The 13526-nt window shown below is 46.7% G+C and overlaps 1 protein-coding gene across 3 annotated transcripts; it reads right to left on the bottom strand.

Moving 5' to 3' along the window:
• Window positions 1-5255: 5255 nt before the first annotated feature.
• On the bottom strand, window positions 5256-12046 carry LOC125744460 (serine/arginine-rich splicing factor 6-like). 3 transcript variants are annotated; one of them, XM_049016289.1, is made up of 7 exons: window positions 11798-12043; window positions 10856-10989; window positions 9333-9451; window positions 8318-8520; window positions 6595-6666; window positions 6286-6520; window positions 5256-6231 (listed from the first exon to the last, which is right to left on the bottom strand). In XM_049016289.1, exons 1-7 carry the CDS (start codon window positions 11902-11904, stop codon window positions 5902-5904), a joined length of 1200 nt encoding a protein of 399 aa, XP_048872246.1. In that variant the 5' UTR covers window positions 11905-12043; the 3' UTR covers window positions 5256-5901. The 3 variants fall into 3 exon arrangements, with proteins under 3 accessions (XP_048872246.1, XP_048872247.1, XP_048872245.1); XM_049016290.1 differs by having other exon boundaries at window positions 5256-6520; window positions 9333-9444; window positions 10810-10989; window positions 11798-12046; XM_049016288.1 differs by having other exon boundaries at window positions 5256-6520; window positions 11798-12042.
• Window positions 12047-13526: the final 1480 nt, after the last annotated feature.

Here is a 13526-nt window from a genome sequence, read left to right as displayed (position 1 = left end):
GCTTTATTGGAGGGTGATAGGAGAACCGGCCCCACAGGCCCCCCTGGAGGGGGAAAGACTCGCCACACAGCTGGGGCAGGACTTGGCCTCCTTCACTCCAGAATCCCCTTACTCAGATCTGGAGAGAATTGCTGAGGACCTCCGGAGGCTAATCAAACTCCGGAGAGCCTCGGCTGCGACTTCCGAGTCGCCGCCATTGCCGGCGGACCCCGCTCCCGTGCAGCAGCCGCCTTCGCTGCCCCCTTCGCCTGCTGCAGCTCCAGGGCAGGCGCCCCCACTGCAGCCACCTGCAGCTCCCGGGCAGGCGCCCCCACTGCAGCCACCTGCAGCTCCCGTCAGCGCTCCAGTTCCTGACCGCGCTTCTGTTCCTGACCGCGCTCCTGTTCCTGTCCTGGCGCCCCCACTGCAGCAGCCTGCAGCTTCCGGGCAGGCGCCCCCACTGCAGCAGCCTGCAGCTTCCGGGCAGGCGCCCCCACTGCAGCAAGCTGCAGCTTCCGGGCAGGCGCCCCCACTGCAGCAACCTGCAGCTCCCGGGCCGGCGCCCCCACAGCCTGACCATGTTCCTGTCCAGGCGCCCCCACTGCAGCAACCTGCAGCTCCCGGGCAGGCGCCCCCTCTGCAGCCGCCTGCTGCAGCTCCCGGGCAGGCGCCCCCACTGCAGCCAGCTCCTGTTCCTGACCGCACTCCTGTTCCTGACCGCGCTCCTGTTCCTGCAGAGGCGCCCCCTCTGCAGCCGCCTGCTGCAGCTCCCGGGCAGGCGCCCCCTCTGCAGCCGCCTGCTGCAGCTCCCGGGCAGGCGCCCCCACTGCAGCCAGCTCCAGTTCCTGACCGCGCTCCAGTTCCTGACCGCGCTCCAGTTCCTGCAGAGGCGCCCCCTCTGCAGCCGCCTGCTGCAGCTCCCGGGCAGGCGCCCCCTCTGCAGCCGCCTGCTGCAGCTCCCGGGCAGGCGCCCCCTCTGCAGCCGCCTGCTGCAGCTCCCGGGCCAGCGCCCCCACTGCAGCCACCTCCAGTTCCTGACCGCGCTCCAGTTCCTGACCGCGCTCCAGTTCCTGCAGAGGCGCCCCCTCTGCAGCCGCCTGCTGCAGCTCCCGGGCAGGCGCCCCCTCTGCAGCCGCCTGCTGCAGCTCCCGGGCAGGCGCCCCCACTGCAGCCAGCTCCTGTTCCTGACCGCGCTCCTGTTCCTGACCGCGCTGCAGCAGCTCCCGAGGCGCCCCCTGACCGCGCTGCAGCAGCTCCCGAGGCGCCCCCTGACCGCGCTGCAGCAGCTCCCGAGGCGCCCCCTGACCGCGCTGCAGCAGCTCCCGAGGCGCCCCCTCCGCCTGCTGTCCCTGTCCCTGGCCCCGCTCCTGTCCCTGGCCCCGCTCCTGTGACTTCTCTGCCCTTGCCTCGGCGTCCTCGGCCCCGACCGAGGGGCGTGATGTCCGTGTCCCGTAAGGGGCGGGGACACAGACGCAGGGCTGGGGTCCCGCCCGCCCTGCCCCCTGGCTCGCCCTGCCTCGCCTGCGCTGGGGCTCGGTTGGCGCCTGCGGGTCCTGGCCCTCCAGGTCGGCTGTCGCCTGCGGGTCCCCCTCCGATGCCTCGTCGCCCTGCCTCGCTCCCCCCTCCGGTGCCTGGTCGGTCGCCGGGGGGCTCCCCGACGGCGGCTCCTCGGTTGCCTGCGGGGCCCCTACCTCCGGCCCTCCACCGGACGTCGCCGCCTGCTGCGGCTCCCCCCTCCTCCGGGCCTTCGCCGTGGGCCCCTCCTGCTCCCTCGTCCCCTTCCCCGGTGCTCCCTCCTGCTCCCTCCCTGGCCCCTCCGCGGGTCCCTCGCCCTGTCTCCTCGGCCCCTCCACGGTCCCCTCCTGCTCCGGCCTCCCGGTCGCCTGCGGCCCCTCCGGCTACCTCCCGTCGCCCGCTGGGGCTCCCTCGGGCTCCCCTTCCTTCCTCCTCTTTGTCTCCCTACGCCCCTGCCTTTGTCCCGCCTGTCTCTGCCCCTTCGTTTTTTGCTCCCCCTTGCTTTGTTCCTCCCGTCTCTGCTCCTCGTCCTTCTGGGTTCCCTCTGTTCACTCCTGGCCCTTTTGTTCCGCCTGTTCCCTCCGTGTCCCCGTTTCTTGTCTGTCTGTCTGCCTTTCCTGTCCTGTGTCATGTCTTGTCCTGGCTTCTGCCTCTGTGTCAGTTTTGCCTGTCTGTCTTGTTTCCTGTCCCTCGTTGATTTCTGGTTTTGTTTTTCAGGTCCTGTTTTGCCTCGTCCCGTCTGTCGCCCCCTTCCTTGGCGCGCCCGGAGAAGCGCGCCTTTGGGGGGGGGTTCTGTCATACCCGGCTCGTCCGCTCCTCGTGTGTGCCACGCCCCCTGATTACCCACGTGTATTTCCCTGATCGTCTCCTGCTTTGTCTAGTTACTTTGATTAGTCCTGTGTATTTAAGTCCTGGTCTCCCCGGTTTCCCTTGTCCGTCATTGATGTTTGTGAGAGTCAATGCCTGTTTCCCGTCCTGTTCCTGAGAATAAACCCCCGTTTTCCCCGTATCCCGCTTGCTTGCCTGCTCCTTCCGCACGATCGCCGCGCTCGCTTACCAAGATTGTGACACCTGTTATTATTTTGCATTAAACATATTAACTGTTTAGTGTTTTAAAGATCACATGGTGGTGTATCCTGTCACTTTTATTAACTACTATATTTTTAATCTGCAATACAAAACTGTTGCTGTATGTATAAATTGGATGAAAGTAAAATTTGTGACACCTACAGCCCAGGAGAAAATATAATCTTGTTATTTCATCGGCTTTCAGAAAGATTTCAAGATTCATCCATATCAACATGTCTTCTTGTCGCAATATGTACTGTGCCTTAATCTTTGCAGTTTATGTCCCTTTTCTGCTGTATGCAATCAAATTTCTAACTGGCATTAATTAAGTACAGCTATCTGTGGAACATGAAATTGTTGCTGAGAAATCACCAAAACCCCAAACTGGTTAAATCTTAACCTCAAATTTATATCAAACACACACCTCTCCATTGCTGCTTAACAGAAATTGCATAACATTCTTGTCATCTGATTGATGTTTGTTAGGCTGTGCTGTGGGGAGTGAAACACTGTACCAAAAGCAAATCAAAGACTTTGCTAGAACACATGGGTAACTGACAAAAGCTAAAGAATTCACCCATATCCTAAAATATATTTCAACAATAGGACTAAATGATAACACAGTATGACGAGTAGCTCACTGTTCCACAAAAGCAGCCAAGTTCAACAAAAATGAATATATAAATAAGATTTATTGCTCACATCATATTCATACATATACTCGACTGAAATGATAAGTAATGAAGCCGTGGATTAACTTTCACATTGAGTCAGCCACAAATTGACTGCATTTCATAAACAGGAAACCTGCAAATTGTAGCTATTGCGGGGTGTATCCAACCGTTTGCCTTGTACTGGCTAAGATAGGCCCTAGCTCCCCACCCGTAACCAAGATAAGCAGCTGGATTTCGCTAAAACGTATATAAATACCTATATACATAAGATATTGTATATGTTGTATACAATCTATACAATTACTTTAAGAATAAAATTATGCCCGAGCAACAATGCAAACAAAAAAAGCATGTTTGTTTTTATATATCTCATTCATGTACAGAGAAATAAACATCTGATACACAACCTAGGCCAATAGCCAGGCCAGGATTTGCACATGCGCGTTAGTGTGTTTCAACACTGCGCCCCTTTTTATGATTAGGGTGCACGCAAATGCTTAAATGGCCCGTTTCGAAATTAATTTATATTGTTTATACGCATATACAATATATATATATATGTATATATATATATGTGCTGTGCCAGGTTGCTCTGTATTGTAAAGAGTCGTGTGAAATTACATTGATATAGTATTCTTACCGTTTTCAAATGGGATTGCAAGTTTTATGCAGCTTCACATATACTTAGTAAGTACGGAATTCCGTAGCAAAATACATAAATCATAACGACTTACATGTAATTTCTGCACCGAAGTATAATATTCGGGGGTAAGGTTTTCTGACCGATAACTGCAAAATCAGCTACATAGAGAGGTAGAACAACTCAATTCAAGAACAACAAATTTGTCGCTTTGCCATACCAAAAATGTAACAGAAAAAGTACCTCTTCAAAAAGCTGGAAAAATATAGTTATTTTGTTCCTCAATCGCGCAACTCCCGTCCTTTGTCAATGAAAAACATCAAACTACTTATTCGGGTATCATCAATACAGTTAGAGATATAAAACAGACAGTGCTTGTATACGCTTAATCAAAACCGTTGCACTCCTTGCTTTGTATCATTTAACATAAGAATGACCAAAAGCAATGCAATATTTGGGATCACATAATATCCTGATACATTTGCAATATGGCAGTGACATTTTGGTAACCCAGATATTTGTTTTAAATAAGCCTGCCTGCCGAATATAGATGTACACCTCGTTGTTATATAAATCTAAATTTACCAATAAATTTTACCGCATGTCAAAATGGCGGAATGGCTAAATTCGTAGAACCATACTTTGATGAAAACCTATTAATATGACAAAATGTATCAGTAAACAATTGGATATTGTTTTCTAGAGATTAAAATAGCCGCCCTCGTTTCATATTATGCAACACTACGCTAACATCTTCCTAAAGCACCGCTGATATGGTGTTCCACGTTTAAAGTAAATGCTGTAAAATCTCATTTTTAAAGCACATTGCATGCTAATTGCCTTACAATTATTTTGCTCTCAATGGTTTGCTGTCTAGCAAGCAAACGATAACTCTTGCTTAGATAAAATACGATTGCACAATATGGGCTCAGTTTTCGTTGCTATGTTTTCATTAGGGTTAATTTATTAACAAAAATCTAATTCATCCTGCCTAGCTAGGTAAGGGAATAAAATTATTCTTACCAGCCACTCGTCTATGCAGGTCAAAGTGTCCAAGTGCGCATGCGTGGACAATCCACGACGGCTCCCCGTTTTACTCCTCAAGGCTAACGCGAATGTTAGAGAAAAATTGACTTCGAGTAAAAACTTGCGATCGATTTCATTAATACGTGTAAGACACACAGCTCAGTAAACGAGTATGGTGAAATGTCTAAAACCCCTTTAAGAAAATGCAAGGCGCAAACGCAAAACACTCTAGAACATAAAAGCAAAACATCCCTACTTCCGATAATCATTGGATATATTAACATTATTACGGGTACAATTTTAAAGCGAAACGCGATTTTCAATAAATAGTGAATAGTCGACACAGCATGACACAAAAATGAAACCCAAGTTTTTATTAAGCTTTAATGTACAGTAAAAACTTCAGGCTTCACTAATATATGCACATGGGGGGCAGAAATGTGCGAAATAAAATAGCTTTACCTAAACTTGCCCGTATAAACAAAACTCCTGATGGCAAGTTAGTTTGGGGGGGGGGGGGGGGGGGGTGAAAAAAAAAATATATATAAAAAAAAAATTCACACACGTGGCCTTCCTACATCATAAGGCCTAACCCAAACTCTAGCATTCAGATTCTGACCAAGCAGTTAAAAAAAAAAAATAAAATAAAAAAACAGCAGAAAACAGAATTAAGCTCGCAATAAGAAACAGGCCAGGTAAATTTCAGTAGATTACAAACTGGGCCCATACAGCACCTGCTCTGGTCCATAGTTCCCAGCAACTTATACTGATTTACACATCACACCTTTTAATACCAACAAGAACCAATTGTTAGATTCTACTCAGGCAACATCACATGTCCCAAGTGCTTGAAGAGACCAAATTAAGATAAAACCATAACATTTACAGGAGGCAATGTAATGTGTGTGAACTAACAGAAGTTCCTCTATTGAATGGGGGAGGGGGGAACCTTCAGAGCATAGTATGAAGGCTGAAACTTTGATAGGTTTGTCATCACGATCAGTCTTGGGAAGCAGACCTAGAACGGGAACGTGAGCGGGACTGAGATTTTGAGCGAGATGGGGACCTGGAGGCTGAGCTCTTTGCTGGAGACTTTGATTGGCCTTCGTCAGCAGGGGGGGATGGAGAGCGAGAGGTTGATTTGGCACACTCCACTTTCCCATTCTCCATCAGGGAAGGAGAGCGGCTGCGAGACATCTCAATAGATTTCTCTTTTGAGTGACTACGCGAGTCACGCTCCGATTTTGGTTTGGAGCAACTCTTTGAGCGAGACTTGCGACCACCAGAGCGACTGCGAGACTTGCGACCACCAGAGCGACTGCGAGACTTGCGACCACCAGAGCGACTGCGAGACTTCTGTCCCCGTGAACGGGACCGAGACTTCTGTCCCCGTGAACGGGACCGAGACTTCTGTCCCCGTGAACGGGACCGAGACTTCTGTCCCCGTGAACGGGACCGAGACTTTCCATCCCGGGACCTAGAGCGAGACCTTGCGCCACGAGACCTAGAGCGAGATTTTTCACCACGGGATCGAGAGCGAGATTTCCCACCACGGGAACGAGACCTTGACTTCCTGTCATGAGATCTTGAGCGAGACTTCCTGGCATGGGATCGAGATCTGCACGATAAAATCCATAGTAAGAGTACATCACAAGTTAACACCCAGCAGCACAAAATGTCGAAGTAGCTCACCGTGAACGTGATCTGGAATTGCTTCGACTACTCCGACGGCTCCTGCTGCGTGATCGACGGTGGCTACGGGACCTGCATGTCACAAAGGGTACTAAGAATCCCCACTTCTCTAAAATGCACAATGACAATAGTTTGTGTTCTGTGAAGAGGTTCTCTTAAAAGCTAGCAGGCAAAAAGCAGGGAAAATGTCTCCTTGGCACAGTTATAAGATCTCTAAAATATCCAACCACGTTAACTTGTACAACCCAGTATTCAACATCTGGTCAATATGCCACACTGTCAAACATTGTACACCCTCCTTGCCTCCTAAGGAGCATCCAAGCACCACTGAGGTACCCTGAGCAAGGTACCACCCCCAAGCACTGCTCCCCGGGCACTGAATTAGCTGCCCCCTGATATGTCACATTGTCACATATGGGTTAAATGCAGAGGACACATTTCATTGTTGTGCACTGTGTGCTGTGGTGTGTCAGCAATTAGAATTGATCACTAAATTCTAATTCTATTCTAATAATTCAAAACCCTGGTACTAACACAAGCCAAAACGCAGGAAAATACCCCCATGAGAATCATTATAGCTCACAACAGGATACAGTTCTTAGTACATCAAGCAGGAAGCTTTACTATTCAGAAAGATATTCATCCCATAACCAACAATTTATGTATATTAATGATGAATTTTCTGTAGTTAAGTAGTGTCTGCATCCATCAGTAATAAGTAGTGTTCAAATGTAGATTCAAAACAATTGTTCAACTGATGCAGAACTCTTGCTAGTTAAAGCAGACCCTTATATCTGCCAAGTGAGTTTACTGGTGTTGTCATGCTGGCTGCTCACATAATATCCACAAACTCCGCATCAGCTCTTGGGCTTCTTGGCAACACCAACAAACTAGATCCCATACACCTAGGTGCTATGTTCACTGTCATGGGTAATCAATCACTGTACATTAGACGGTGCTACCAATATACTAACAGTACATGTGATAGGTGCTTACAAGGTGGTACACAGTAGTAAAAGCCCAAGGCCCCCTGTTCCTCTGCTCAGCATACAGATAGCCCAACAAGCAAGCCTTCTTCCCAATAAGTAAATCTGTGAAAATGTGAACTGAACATAACTAGGTGCTTCAGCAGTGCTTTAAGTACACCAAAGAGAAGGCATTTAGAACCACTGCTACAATAGAGGATCGTACTGTTGGTCTAGTGGAATGCGCTAGAGGTAATCAGCTACATCAATACCTGCACTGAAAACTGCACACCAGCTTCACTATATCATAATGCTGATCACCACAAGGTGGTCAGATTTGACTTGCACAGATTGACCTGAGAGCCATGTGTGAAGCATCTTTAGCCAATCAGAATCAGTAATCGTTTACCTACCCGGTAGATCTGAAAACAAGGCCTGGATTTGGAATTGAGGGCCCTGCTCTAGACAGTCTCCAACTGCCTATCATACAAACACGTCCAGCTAGGACACTGTCACGCACACGGTTCTCACACACCTCAAGTGCAAAATCAACCAGGTTAGAATGTTATTTACTTGCTAGTCATTCCACCGAAACCGAGAAACTCACCTGTCGGCCACCTTCTACAACAGGGTCACGGACATTCTAACTGCATACAAATTAAAAGCCGACTACAAACACAGGAGCCACACAGCCCAGTCTTGCACTTCAAATTCCTCAGTGCGAACAGCATAACCATACAAGTAATGATGGTAGCCACCTTGATCGGCTGCCAGAATAGGACCGGCGCCGACGCGGTTTGTCTTCCACAAGACGAATCTTCCTGCCATTGATGTCAGTCCCATCCAGCTTATCAACGGCTCTCCTCATGTCGGAGTAGGAGCGGAACTCAATCACACCCTCATTAGTGCGCTCCTTGTGGGCATCCGCGTACGTTACCTCGCCCGCTTGACGCATGAAGTCCTGTGCGGAGAGATCAACACAAGCATGACGCATCAAAGTCCAGCCAAGTTAAGATCATCAAGACATTTTGCTAAACAAAACCCTGGCGAGCTCTTCAATTTCAGTTGCTCTTTGTAGACTAATAGTGTGTTAAATGTTTTTCTTCATCTGCATTTGCACTCTGTGTGCAAATCAAACTTTCACCCTTGCTGCTGGTCAGATGCAGCAACAAAACCATAATAAGCGCTTTGGGATAATGTAACATCGTGAAAATGCACTTTATAAATAAAATCAAATTGAAGATGTATAGTACTGTATTAACGTATTTGAATTACACACAGTTCAGTAATTTCATTTGCACAGTACTGGAACAGCTGTATTGCATTTTGAAATCAACAAAATTAATAGATGCTGTCCACTTTATTACCTTGCATCCATTTAATAAATATACAAAATGTCAGATGGTAATTGGCCTGAGTGTTGTTCATCATGTTATAATGATCTGCTTATAGCAGGGGTCTCCAACTCCGGTCCTGGAGTGCTACCGTCCAGTAGATTTTCTATCCTACCCGGCTTCTGATGATCTACACCTGTTTCTGGTATTTACCTGAGAACAGGTGTAGATCATCAGAAGCCGGGTAGGATAGAAAACCTACTGGACGGTAGCCCTCCAGGACCAGAGTTGGAGACCCCTGGCTTATAGTGATCGATTTCACACAGAGGTGATCACTATAAGTGGTTTTCACTGTATTTGATTCCATAGACGGCAACACCAACTTATTTGACAGGCACTATTGGCAGATATACTCAATTTGCCCAGTCCTCATGCCCACCTTGAGGTCCTGCCAACTGCAGCGGCTGGACAGATTCTCCACAATCAGTCGGTACTCAGTGCGAACCGGTGGCCCATACTTATCTCTTCCGGAGCGGCTCCTGCTGTAACCACTATTGCCTTCAAACAATAGGAAGAACACACAATTAGCATGGTGAAATGGCAAGAACACAGATTCTCCAAAGGATTTTAAAAAGGGAACCATATCAAAATAGAGACATGGGGAGTTTGGATCTGGACCTTGAGACAGTCCTTGTTGACTTGCGCATGAAACCTTCCTCATGTTCAAATGACCCTTGAAGAGAGCGACTTAACTTAATGACTACAGAAGTCTGCAATCCTGACAGAAGTGGGCTGCTATTCTCAAACAATGCCAACCTTTGTGTACTATATAATGTCACAGGTGAAGTGGCTGCAGAAATCTAGATTGCTGTTCCTGGTCAAAATTCCAATGAGCAGCAATGTTTTCCAGGAAATGATCACAGCGAAAAAGCAAGGACACTTAAAACCACAAACCCAAAGAAAAATGCATTTAAAAAGGCAGAATTATCAGTCTACCATAAAAATCTAAGTGACATTGCATTTAAAAGCGGTGGTATTACTGGCTTACAAGACACTCCCACTGCTTGACTGATGACAGCCAGACTTGAAGAAAACTGCTTTTACAAAGCAGAATATACTGCGGCAATATCACGCTTCCGCTAACACCACTCCGTTATTTCTGTCAACATAAAAACCAACGGGATTCCTCACCATCACCCTGGTCTATTGGCAAAAGGCTGTTGTCATCATGGCTTCCGGTTAGGTCAGCCAAAGGGTCAAAGGGCAAAGGTCACACACACATTGTAAGGTGAAAGCCAAGGCCACAGGGACAGGCAGTCATCTTAGCCTCAATGGACTCGGACTCAGCCCGCAGTGGACTCTTTCAAATTGAAACATCAAGGACTTTGTTAATGATAAATTGAGATGGTAGATACATTGCAACTTCACAAGTTATAACCTTGGTTATTTACATGACAGCTGTTCAACTTATTTTCCAGTCAATTTGTTCACCACTTTACCAATTACTTCCAGGTAAACACCAAATATTTTAAGTACATTTGACATTTTAAATTTTGCGGCTGCCATGCAAATATACCTGACCCATCCACCCCCCAACCCCCAAATACAAATAAGGCTACATGTTCCACCAGTAGCTATTTCGCCACCGCATGGAGCACCATCTTCCCACCTGAAGTTGCAAGGAAAATTTACTCTCCCACCCACCAATTGAATGCAAACTCACTCAAAAAGATTCTAACTTAAAACTTCACCCCCCAGAGTGATTTAATTATCCCACCATGGTCCATGTTACTGGACCAGAGCATAACACACAAGTACTGTAAGTAGTCATTAGGCTTAGTTTCTTTAATTAAAAGGGAAACCCAAGTCAGACAAAGCTCAACATATAGGCTAAGGTAGTCTGGGATGCGTGTTGCGTGTCTTGACCGCATTTATAGCGCCCACGCCCCCATGAAGCCCCACCATATCCGTCGCGATCACGCCGAGGGCCCCTGGCGTGCTCCACGATGACACGCTCCCCGCACAGCTCCTTCCCGTTCAGCTCGTAGACCGCGTCGTCTGCATCGCGGGTGTCGTCGAATTCCACAAAGCCATACCTGAAAAAACAATGCGTTGCCTATTTACAAAATAAACCAGCAGTATTTTGCTTTCAAAGTACATTTAAAAAGTAACACATTAAAGAAATTGAATCCGTCATGAAAACGTTTTCAAACTAGCGATCAACCCCTAACGATTCAACTTATAATAAATTAAGTCCCGTTATAAGATCCACGTAGCTGCAGGTTCGTATGCAAATCGTCCTCAGTAATAACGGCCTACAGGGGCTTAAGTGCGTTTCGTATTTAATCCTACTCAACTGATAAAGTTCTCTATCAAACAACCGCAAGAGATCAAAACGTCCAATACAGAATTAAGCTAAATTTTTTCGATTTACCACCTGGTTAAAGTTATGTACAGCTGTGTAGCAACATACAGCCGAAGCGAACTGCAGACAAATAGCAAACATGGCGACCTAGTCAGTCGACCCCAGTTAATTCAGTAACGGCACGGCGCATATGGAACACAAGTTTCACAATGTAAAGTGCTATTCGTCTACCCGATCCGTTACATTTTCCCTACAAGAATATAAATTCAAAAGAGCGCGGAGACACCGATGGGACGCCGGCGAGATCACGGGGCCGGGCGGCGGCCACAGCGCGCTCGAGCGGCCATTTTATGCACGCGACAACTCCGCGTGTTCGCCACACAAGCAGTGTAACAGCCATCAAACTTCAAAATGCTGCTTTCTTTCGGACCGTAACTACGCCTAATGTCGAATAGGATATTTTTTTACATTAACCGAGTTTAAGAAGACGCACTGAACTTCCTTCCATGTCCAGACCAAACACGCGGCCCCTAGCTTACCCGTTTTTCAAATCGATTTCCAGGAGTTTTCCGTAACTGCTGAAAAACCTCTGGATGTCCTTCTCGCGAACATGGTAACTCAGTCTGCCTATATAGACACGAGGCATATTGGTCAGCTTTTCGAATTTTGCCTTCTTTTCGCCAACTTTGCGTGCCACGCCGAAAGGGAAACAGCCTCCGCTAGCGGCCCAGTGCACATAAGAAGTAACAAGCGGCGACTCGCGCTGGCACAAAATAGCCGGCGACGTGCTTTCGTCACGCGCCCAGTAACCTGCTCACCGACGACCCAGAACCTGCAAACCACCCTGTTCCACCGCGTGGTTAGTATTCGCCCACTGCAGTAATAACCTGTATTTCGTCCGGATCCTTTCTGTGCATGCAAATTAGTTCGTTAAATAATCTGCTGAAAACTCAAATATGTGACAGTCTATATACTGAGATCAAGTGCTTCGCTTGTCGTGAATTCGCGAATATTTTGTTTTTGAATGGTGGAGACTAATGCACACTTTCATTTTACCTTCAAAATATGGATTTAGGCAGAAATTGTATTTTGAAGTATGGAAACGGTTTGACTTGTAAAAGATTATATGTTAATATGTCTCGAAACTTTGTTTAAAGGCAAAGTAGCGTATAATTCATACTTTTATCTTATTTTTGGGTATTAAACGACTATTAATGGACTGAGTGACCACTGATCCCTGGTTCCATTATTTACAAGCATACAGCTTTGTAAAAAATTAAGCAGCCACAGCAATATTTCGGTTTCGCTCATTTTTCAATGTATGGGTGTGCGTTCTCCTTGCTTCTCACTGATGGAGGGCTTCTTCCTTGCTTTATGGGTTTTCAGTCCTGCTTCTAGGAGCTTAGCAGTTCACGTCACACCACTTAATATTTCCCAATCTGATTGAAGGTCATCCTCCGATTTCCCAGGCACTGTTCGGTAAGTTAACAGTCATCACTGGCATTAAAAAGTCCCTTCTACCCTCTTCCTGGCTGGTTTTTGGTTATTGCCAATTTCTCCTGCTTCACCTTGTTCTTGTGTAAGCAGCCTCCCTCGCAGTGCAGCCTTCTTCCAGCAGAACCGGGATTTAAAAATGGAGATAGAAGAACAAAGTGGTCTCTTAATTTTTTCCAGAACTGTATGTTTAGTAACCAGCGAACAGAGAAGTAGTATTTGATTTCAATGAGTTTATTTAGCTTTGCACGTTTTATTTATATGTGGTAACTGATGGTAAAATGGGATTTATTTATATTACCCAGTAGCAAAGAATCACCTATAATTCAGATTTTAAAAAAGTACTCAAACCACTAGTATTCTACATATTCTGAAGTGCACCGTTTCGATTAATTGCAACGTATTTTTATATTGCCTAAATAAATCGTATTATTGTACTAAATTGCAAGAATTGTACGATATAGTGCAATACAGTGAAACACTAAAGGACTGAAGTGAGTCTAATTAGCTTTTCAGATTGTCAAAGAATACTGAGCAACATTCAATTGGCCTACAACAGAAGCAGCCAATACTACAAGACAATTGTTTTAAAATCAATATAGGCCTATAACAGCATTGTTAAGTACTTGTAAAATTGTGTTGAACTTTAGCGGTCTTTTTAACTAGTTCAAATTCCAACTCCCATTGAAATGAATGGGAAAATCGTGTTGAATCTCATTCGCCAATGTAGAATTTCTGATATGAAGAATTGGCATTTAACTAGTTAAAATTGAA

The sequence above is a fragment of the Brienomyrus brachyistius genome, chromosome 6 (genome assembly GCF_023856365.1).
Source record: "Brienomyrus brachyistius isolate T26 chromosome 6, BBRACH_0.4, whole genome shotgun sequence".
Taxonomy (NCBI): domain Eukaryota; kingdom Metazoa; phylum Chordata; class Actinopteri; order Osteoglossiformes; family Mormyridae; genus Brienomyrus; species Brienomyrus brachyistius.
Note: the sequence above shows the minus strand (reverse complement) of the source record. Positions and strands in the feature narration are given on the sequence as shown.